This window comes from Coregonus lavaretus, assembly GCF_964263955.1.
Source record: "Coregonus lavaretus genome assembly, chromosome: 19".
Classification (NCBI taxonomy): Eukaryota; Metazoa; Chordata; class Actinopteri; order Salmoniformes; family Salmonidae; genus Coregonus; species Coregonus lavaretus.
In genome coordinates, this window is record NC_140006.1 from 30,386,802 (window position 1) to 30,397,118 (window position 10,317).

Sequence of the window (10,317 nt, forward strand, 5' to 3'; positions counted from 1 at the left end):
AAGACATTTTATTCAATCTCATTATGATAGAAGACATTTTATTCAATTTCATTATGATAGAAGACATTTTATCCTCTCTCTGTCCGTAGTGTATCAATCCCATATGTTGAACCAAGATGATGCAGTGGCACTATCTCATCAACTGCTATTCATTTCAATATATTGTTTATAATAAGGCTGTAATGGCTGTAGAAATGTCTTCATGTGGATGTTTAAACCACAAACACTCTGCATTGATCTCATCTGTTTTCATCCAAAGTAGCAGCCTACACTATAGATCACCAGGCATGCTAACTAGACCACAGTGCATCCCTAGCATTCAACCACACTAATCAAACCTGTGTGGCATCATTGAAAGATCCAGTGCAGTTTATCACACTGTGTGACAATGCTAGAGACAATGCTAGAGACAATGGTAGAGACAATGCTAGAGACAATGGTAGAGACAATACTAGAGACAATGCTAGAGACAATGCTAGAGACAATACTAGAGACAATGCTAGAGACAATGCTAGAGACAATGGTAGAGACAATGCTAGAGACAATGGTAGAGACAATACTAGAGACAATGCTAGAGACAATGCTAGAGACAATACTAGAGAAGACAATGGTAGAGACAATGGTAGAGACAATGGCACCAAGACTGCCTGCTTGGTCTCCGATGCTGCTGCTATGGGTTAAGTTTAGTTATGTAAGACACAGGCTACTTCTCAAATGGCACCCTTTTCCCTATTAAGTGCACTACTTTTGACCAGGGCCCATAGTGGTCTTGTCAAAAGTAGTGCACTATACAGGGATAGGGTGCCATTAGGGATGCAGCCCTAGCTGAGATGTGGGGATATTCCTTTGGATTTCAAAGTGTACTGTGTGTGAATGAATAATGGATCCTTTAATCGGGCCGTGGTAATGAGCTGCTGTACATCAGAGGAGAAGAGGACCGGGGGGGGGGGGGATGCTAACGCGCAAAGGTGCAAAGTATTTTAAAGATTTCAACCCAGTTCTGGCCTGAATCCAGCCTCAGCCCCCATTGACCCATTGCCTGTAGCCCACTGCCTGTACACAGAGTGGTGAACTAACCAATGCTGCTCAGCCCTCAGGGAAAGAGCGAAGAGCCACAAGACTGTGTGGTAGAGAGAAGTGCAGAGGTACCAATTTAATGGATGACTTTAATGAAGTTTGCAATAAACGTGATGTAAACATGTAATCTGCACCGTGTGCTTTCTAAACATGTAACGTCTCAGTCTAAACAAACAATTAAAGGTAAATATATGCTGCATCTTAAATGGCACCCTATCCCCTTGTATTACGTCAGAGAGCATGTCGATTCCGCCTGCAATGATCGGTTGAGGGACGAGCCGTGCCTAGGAGTGACGCCATTTGACGTAAGACAATGACCCTATTCCCTATATAGTGCACTACTTTTGACCAGAGGCCGTAGGTCAAAAGTAGTGCACTATGTTGGGAATAGGGTGTCATTTGAGTCGTAGGCAACCATTTGGAGGTAAATATAGATTTCCATAACAATCATCTACAGCAGCAGGTCTCGATCCCTGTTTCTCTTTGTCTGTGTGTTTGAACTTGAACCTACTGAAGGTCTCTATGATACCACCGAGATGATGTCTACCAACCCCATGCTGGGTTAATGACCTTTCAGTTTACTCTGGTTTTAACAGGAGTTAAACCCCCAGGTCATATGAGATGAGCTGTGATGTGGTGGGTGAGGGAGGGAGGGTGGGATGGGCATCTGTCTGTCTGTTGAACCCATGCATAAGCTTGTGGAGGTTGGAGGTTCTCGTTCTACTAGTAGACCTTGACTGGGAAGATTCGGTTTGATGTGCATAAGAATGATGTGCTCGATCTTTTGCTAGTGTTAGAGCACAATGATGTGTTGAAATGATACAACATAGAAATCTAATGAGTAGAACATGCTAGGAACCTCTGACCATTCTAATTATATGTGCTAGAAACGGCATAATGAAATGAGAACATACTGGACCATCGCTGTCTGTGATACTGCATATTGGTATTACTATACACAGCTCAGTCTCAACTTAATTATTTCATATTAAGAGCCCAAACTAAACTAACATTCATTATTACAGGTGGAGTTCATTCAGAAGATTTATTTCAATTGCTCAGCAATCCACCTCTGTGGCTTTGAGAAGTAGCCTACTTAGCTGACTATACAGTGAGGTGGATCTGAACATGACAGGAAACTGAAGGAGTACGTTTGAAAAGCTTTACCTTCATGGCACTCATGTTACCGTAAGAGCTCATGTTTTATGTCAGGTCACAGTATGAGGATGTAAGAAGCAGGTAGAACAAAAACACCAAAATATGATGATATTTTTTTAATCATTATTCCAATAAAAAATACATTCATACAGAAATAATTTGACAAAACAATAAAAAAAAAACATTATGCCATTAATCAAACAAATAAAACCTAATTTCTCTATTTTTTCATCAATAAAGATACTTTAGTTAAAGATAGGGCTGACAAATTGCCGTTTTGATTTAGATTATAGAAAGCTGTTCAGTGTGTAATCCCTCCAACAATCAGTTTCATTTCTCTGTACTGAATCATTCCCCGTTCAAGCTAGAAAATGTAAATCCTTCTCCAACACTGTAGCAGACTAGCAGAAGTGAACAATACGTCATTTGTTTTCAGTTTCTCTGACCATTAGTACTCACTCAAGTTAAATGTGGCCTTGTCTTTGTTGTTTTTCATAAACATACACTTCACAATTTAGATTTGTTTGGTCCCTTACCCTGCAAAATATAAGCTTCTTTACAAAAACTATTTTTAAACAACACATATCTTTTGCATGGTTTGATATCCACAATGTATATTTTAAAAAGGAGACTTTCCGACAGTACTGTTGACCAGATCAACTGTACTGTACAATGGTATGGGGTTAAAACAAGGTAGTCCATACAGGTCAATAAGCAATAATCATCCACATCCACTGTCAGTTTGAGAGCACTCATGTCAGGTAAGCCTTTAACAGTTAACTAACACGCCATGGCCTGACCAGAATGGGTTATTTGCAATAAATCTTAATTTACCATGGCCTTCGTGGCCGAGCAGATCACGTCACGAGAACTCAACCCCCCAACCAACCAGGAGACTCTATACTTTTGACATTAACTTACCTAATTTATCATCCCACATTCCATTTTAAGTGCATAACATACCACATTATACTACTACACAGTAGTAAACCATTTCGAATTGAATTGTTTCAAGTGCTCTACAATTCTGTCTCGGCTCAAGGATCATTTTCAAAACATTTTGATTTCGTCTCAATGGATAGATAGATACTGTATGTATGTTGACAAATGATGCACAGAAATGTAAAATGGCAGTAAGTATAAAGCAGACTTTTATTCAAGTCTTGAGACTGACCTAGACAAGGGCAAAAGGTGTGGCCATATGAATCGGAGCCTTAATAAAGCTATTCAATCATACACTACTGCATTTCAACCCCCCGTGAGTGATCTATTTATCTGGACAAGGCCACTTACATAAGGCATCATTAAGGTCAACAGTGCATTTACAGATATAGAAAAAGAGGAGAGCAAGAGAACAAAATTAAAGAAATTAATTTTAAATGGAGTAGAAATAAACAATTCCATGATCAAGATAGTTGACAAGCAATAGTGATATCTCCAAACATACAAAACAAAAGGAAACAAATCGCTGCTTCATGTTTCTGTACAATAATGTGGTATCTATGGTGTAAAACAGATGTATAGCTGCTCGTTATTGGGATTTGCCTTCGTTATAACTAATCGAGTGACAAACAAACCCAAGATCATGCAACTTCTGGTATAATGAAGATATGAATGTTGTGTACAACCTTTAGATACTGAGCTTACACAATGGACAACAAATGAGCTTGGTAGCATTAACTTTGAGACACGCTACTTAATACATTACACAATTTATATCTGCGCCAAACAATCCACTTCCCTCCCCCCCACCTCGTTTAGGAGTGCGCTACCACCTCCCCTCAGATGGGGGCGCTCTCTCTCAAACCTCAAACTGACGGCCCGGACACACACACACTGCCAAACCCAGCCTAGACTCAACCAATGCCCCACACAACAGCACAACAACACCTTTGCTTGCATTCATTCATTCATGACCACAAAACGAGACAATAAATCCCCAGCCCACACACATCATCCCCTCAATGCCATTCAGCTCACAACCATAGCCATACACTCAATAGTCATACATCCACAGGCAGGCACTCAGTCACAGGCATTCTCACAGGCTCACAGGAAACAACACACGTTTATTCGAGTATATCGCTGCATGTGTCCAGACCAGGAACTAACTCCACAAAGCATCAGACACCATATAGAGAAAAAACGTTATTTCTTGTCCTCTCAGACATTTTCATTCTCTAGCGGATCTCTTCATTCTCCGTCATCCTTGGTGGTTTTCGTGATTCTTTTTCCAGAATGTGTCGACCTTTCAGAGCTCTTTCCTCCGAGAGGTCTTGGAGGCACTAAGTATGGTGCAAAAATTGCCTGCATGCTTCTCACTGGAGCACGCTCCCCTCGCTCACCTTCCTCCCCTCTCAGGGCACTGCGCCTCCCCACAGACAGGTTAGGAGACCGTCAGGACCATCCCTCAACACCGCTCTGCTCTGGGGCCCAGCGCTTAGATGTGTCTCTTCATGTGAAGCGCCAAATGGTCCGAACGAGAGAAACACCTGCAAGGAGAAAGAGAAAGCATATTAGGCTCAGCGTTTTTAGAATAGGTAAGACTAATATAACAGCAGTAATAGTCAATATTTCAGCTGCATGGCTTTACCTTAGCTGCCCAAACATTTAACAATTGTTTATGATATTTACAATCTTCCTCAATAAAATAATTGAAACAAACAAAAGATAAATCCATCCCTAAACACTTCACCTACCTGTCACAGTTACTGCATTTAAACGGCTTTGCCCCAGTGTGCTTCCTGAAGTGTCTGGTTAGCTCATCACTCCGTGCAAAACGCCACTCACAGCCTTCCCATGAGCACCTGTAAGGCTTCTCACCTGCAAACAGAAAACAAATGATGTTATTACTGTGTATGAAAAGACAGCATGAAGGACAGTGCTCCATTATGTTTCCAAATCAGAAATAGACATAAGATACTATAAGTGCTACATACTACTAGATAGAGTACTACAACTTGTAAATATGAGTTGTGATGTACAGCTTAAAAATAGTTGAATAAGCAGACTTAGTGTATATATATATATATATATATATATATATATATATATATATATATATATATATATATATATATATATAGAGGGCAGGTGCGAAGGACAATTAGACGATTTCTAATGGTGAAAATTCCATTAGCTCTGGTAACATAGTTTGCTTGGAATGTAAGCGCCTTGATCATGTGCAAGACAGCTGTAAACAGCTTGGCAAGAGAGGTCAGAGGTGACAGGGGAAAACTGCTCACATAACTCAGTAACGAATAACTGTAAATGTAAAATTCCCACTACACTTTACATTTAAATGATTCAGTCGTTTTCTTTTTCCCATGGTGAAATGTGATCTGCTTTCATGATCCAGTCCACATCCTCTATGGCTGGCTTGGCTATGCCCACAAAAGGTTGTTATGTCACCCCTCCCCCCTTAGTTAATGTGAAGTCACTGCTGATGTGGGAATTAGGTCACAGTTTAGGCCTTCCTTCTAGTGAACTATTCCAAGAATGCAGAGACCAAATTCATGAGTAGAAATCCAAAACAAAGACTCTCTTGTAAGCATATGAATATGTTAATTGTTTGACGAGGTTTAAATTTAGACCCTTCTGAAACTGAATCATTTTCTGAAAGTTCTTTGTAAAGTAAATGGCTGCAGATTCAGAATACTGATGACATAACCAGCTGGTCTGGATTTTCTTTCCCAAGGCCTCTCTGCTGTGACAGCAGCATTAGTATGTGGGTAACAACACACACCACCACTCTCTGGACTGGCCTACATATTACCTGTATAATGTAAGACTGGGGCCTGGTCGGATAGCTCAGAGATTCTACTCTTTTATATCCATATATACACTTGGATGGGAGGAGGAGCTGTTGGGTCATGCAGTTTACTTGTACGCAATCAATTATTTACCTGTATGTGTACGCTGGTGTGCTTTCAAGTGGGAACTTTTCGTGTAGACCTTTCGGCATCCGTTGAAATGACACCTGTGGACCCGCCTCCTCCCGTCCGGAGAATCCTCCCCGTTGGCTAGGCTTCCCCTCTCTGCCGTTCGTCCACTAATGCCCCCTGTCTGTATTTTCCCAGGTGAGTGCAACACTGTCTGTATACCACTCCACACCTGGGAGGATATGGAGGAGGCCTCCATGCCCACCTCAGGAGAAGATGGTGGAGTACTGATAATAGTGGAACCCAGGTCCTCTCCCTCTCCCATAATGTCACTCAGTGGGTTGGAGGTGAAGTCGAGGGAAGGGGAGAGGTCCTCGGAGCCGTCGGACACCTCGCTGCTGGCGTCAGAGTTAAAGCTGTTGGCCTCCTGATTGTCTTCCTCCTTAATGTGAGTGAGGATCTTTGGGTCAGACTCAGCCTTGTCCCCGCAGGCCAGGATCATCCAGAGGTCCTCCTGGCTCGTCTCAAACTTGATGTCTGTGGCTGAGACGTATGGCTCGCTCTGGAGGTACCGCTCCAACTCCAGACATGTCTGATGGGATAAGAGAAAAATCAGTAAACCATGCAGGAAATAGGAATATAAACAACCTATGCAGTACATATATAGACAATGTACTATTCTAAGGGCAGTGGAGTGCATGTAACGGGTGTCCTCTGAGACTATGGCTGCTTCCCAAACGGCACCCTATTCCCTTTATAGTGAACTACTTTTGACCAGGGCCTATAGGGCCCACAGGGCTCTGGTCAAAAGTAGTGCACTATATAGGGAATTGGGTGCCTTTTGAGAAGCAGACTAGATCAGGGAAGGTTAGTAAACACATTTCCTTAGAAAGAAATGACTCAGTTGGTGGCGGTGCTCTTTCCTCCAACATAGCTGGCATCATGCACAATGATAACATTTACATACGCTACAGAGCCACCCTGTGTGTTAGGGAAGTGCTTGTAGATCTTTTAAAATGTATCAATCACTCAGCATAATGTGGATTTAATAATGCATCCAGTGGCATTGCTAGAAATAACAATAATGAGCTCCTGAGTGGCGCAGTGGTCTAAGGCACTGCATCGCAGTGCTAACTGTGCCACTAGAGATCCTGGTTCGAATCCAGGCTCTGTCGCAGCCGGCCGCGACTGGGAGACTCATGGGCGGCGCACAATTGGTCCAGGGTAGGGGAGGGAATGGCCGGCAGGGATGTAGCTCAGTTGATAGAGCATGGCGTTTGCAACGCCAGGGTTGTGGGTTCGATTCCCATGGGGGCCCAGTATAAAAAAAAAAATGTATTCACTAACTGTAAGTCGCTCTGGATAAGAGCTTCTGCTAAATGACGTAAATGTAAATGGAATGGAGGAGGTAGGTCTGGTTCAAGCAGGTCCATAAAAAGCTTTATTTATGAATACTGCAAGAGCTACATAGATTTATGGACTTCTTTTTTTTCTAAAAAGGAAGTAAGGACTCTTCTGTAAAGCGTGACAATCCGTAAGTGACTGCTAACTTCAATATATTCAAAAGTAACAATATCAATAATGACATGCATCTAGCATTCCAATGAATTAATTTCAAACTATTAGGGTATAGAAAACATCAATTAAAACCAATATACATTACAGGGTAAGTTGTTATGTAATAGATTTCTGGCAAACCTAAAAACGTTTAGCAAGGAAATACTTTGTATTCATTGCAAACATTTATTTTCAGTAGGGCAGAATGCATCTCTGGCGAGCTTTAAATGCCTCAGAGGGCATGGAGAGTGAACCGCCCCAAGCCCGCATAAACTACACCGTGTAGCAAATTCATTTCAACCACCCAGCAAAAAATAATACCTAGTTTCTCGAATATTATGTAATTCCTATAAAGACACATGTTGAGTGGGAGATGGTGGTAATTTTGAACAAAATAATTTGAAGACGCACATACTCGTCTCCGCTAATTCCGAATACGAACTCGCTCTCTCGCTCTCTCTCTCACACACACACACACATTCTATTCACTATGACGCATCAGCTGTCTACAAAACGGAATAAAAACAATGCGTCGTGGTTCATTCATTGGACTAAGCCATTAGCGTAACTTATATATAATTGCAACGTGCATGCTTGTATTGTTACATATACATGCATTGAACTTACTAAGGTGTCAAGAATGTGCTACAAGTCCGAATAGTACAACTTTTTTTGTTCTGAATTCCTGACAGTTTGCATCTCCACTGACAGCAACCTGCAGTTGCGCACAAGTTTACTGCGATGTGGAAAACATAATCATTATTTTTCATTCATTTTAGAGTGTTTCTCTATCAAAAATAGGACTATTCACAATTATAAATACCTGCTGCCAGTACTCCTCGAGAGATGGTAAAGCTGAAAAGTATCCGGTGTCATGTACAATCTGGAGCTCCTGAAATATGCTGCACATAGGAATAACATCCATCTCGTTCCTATATAGATGCAGCTTTAATTACACCCCAAAATCAAGATAGTTCAATTGTCTTTTTTTTGTTTTGTTTTTAAACGTGCGTCTTCGATGTATTAGCATGTATAATATGCTGTAGTAAAAAAGTTGAGAGTAGTAGGTCTGACTATCGCCTTCCAGTGATGATAGGGAAAGTGTTCTTCCGAGAGGACTCTTTCTTGCTTGCTTGCTTGCTTGCTTGCTTGCTTGCTCTATTAGCAAACAGTGAACTCCCTGAAAGTCCGTCGACGCTCTGTAAACTTCCCTATTCAAAATCTTACAGCCAGTCTTCCCCCACGTGATTACATTACGCTTTCGTGATACCGACCAATTGGTTAGCCAAAGTGTAACACCCGCCCACCTTGAACATCTTCTGTGATATGGTTGGTGCAATGACTGAAGTCTCCTTCATTCCCATTGGACCATGTGGGTTCTATTTTTAGAGCACTATATAAAGTTTTCACTGCTCACTACAGCGAAGAACTAACATCTCTGTCTGTATAGTATGATTTCAGCCTACCTTCCAAGCGTCAGTGTCGGTTACAGCTGACTATTATGGCACGCACGAGTTTGAAAATAGAATAATGTTTTTACATTTATTCTGGTGTGTGTATTGATGTTTTAACAATCCTCATGCTCATGCATTAGTTTACTCAATACTTATGTCACTGTGACTGAACTAACAGACGATCTATTTTACACAGCTTGGAACACAAGCCAATGGGACGGGAATATAGCGGTGGCATCCAATCAACACTAATTCCGGAAAGAGACACTGCGGAAAACTGTGCCCAATGTAACAACTTTGCAAACATGAGTTTATCACACCATTTAGAATAAAACATACATTTCACAGTGCTTGGACAGTGAGTGAGTGCATGTTTGATTCAATAGCAGCCCCAGCTGATAATGTTATTGTGATTATCCCAGACCCAGTTGATGTTTCTCATTTACCTGTGGTTCTTTTAGTCTATTCAGAAAGGCTAACATCATGCAGGGAAGCTTAAAAAAATAGCCTATATCAGAACTTTATAATTCCATCTTGTTGATTATTTTCTCAAATAGAATATAGGTTGAGATCTCAATTTAGTAGCCGAAATATAGCCCACCTAGGCAGTTCACCCGCCAAGCTTGATAAACATTTCTAATAAAATATCACTGCTCTAGAATGACAGTCATAAATATCCTGGCATTTGTGAGGCCCCAGAGAAACAAATAAAGCTGTTCTACACCACCCCAGGCTTAAACAAGAGCATGAGGAGCTCTGCCTAACATATATACATACAGGTTCTTCAAGTTTGGGTCGAGTGGCAAAATAAAGATGTAACAACAGGTTGCAAGTTTCACCATTTTATTTTTTGTCTATCTTTTAAGCCTGGTCAAAGGACAAGGAGCACACAGGAGAATGCAATGAAATATACAAACAAACAAAAACAGGTTCTCATTGTGCAGGGTCGAGGGAAGCACTACCTAAACATTAATTCAACTTCAAATCAAAATAAATCAAATATATTCTCTCAACTTAATCAGACACTCACAGGCAGACACTCACAGGCAGACACTCACAGGCAGACACTCACAGGCAGACACTCACAGGCAGACACTCACAGGCAGACACTCACAGGCAGACACTCACAGGCAGACACTCACAGGCAGACACTCACAGGCAGACACATGGCAACTTCCCCCAGGGGGCCA

The 10,317-nt window shown here is 41.4% G+C and overlaps 1 protein-coding gene across 1 annotated transcript; it reads right to left on the reverse strand.

The window, feature by feature from the left end:
- Positions 1-2,337: 2,337 nt before the first annotated feature.
- LOC311147031 (Krueppel-like factor 6) lies at positions 2,338-8,890 on the reverse strand. Its single transcript, XM_084183640.1, has 4 exons — positions 8,497-8,890; positions 6,141-6,708; positions 4,935-5,058; positions 2,338-4,727 (listed from the first exon to the last, which is right to left on the reverse strand). The coding sequence occupies exons 1-4, from the start codon at positions 8,596-8,598 to the stop codon at positions 4,676-4,678; spliced, it is 846 nt and encodes a 281-aa protein (XP_084039766.1). The 5' UTR covers positions 8,599-8,890; the 3' UTR covers positions 2,338-4,675.
- Between the last annotated feature and the right edge of the window lie 1,427 nt (positions 8,891-10,317).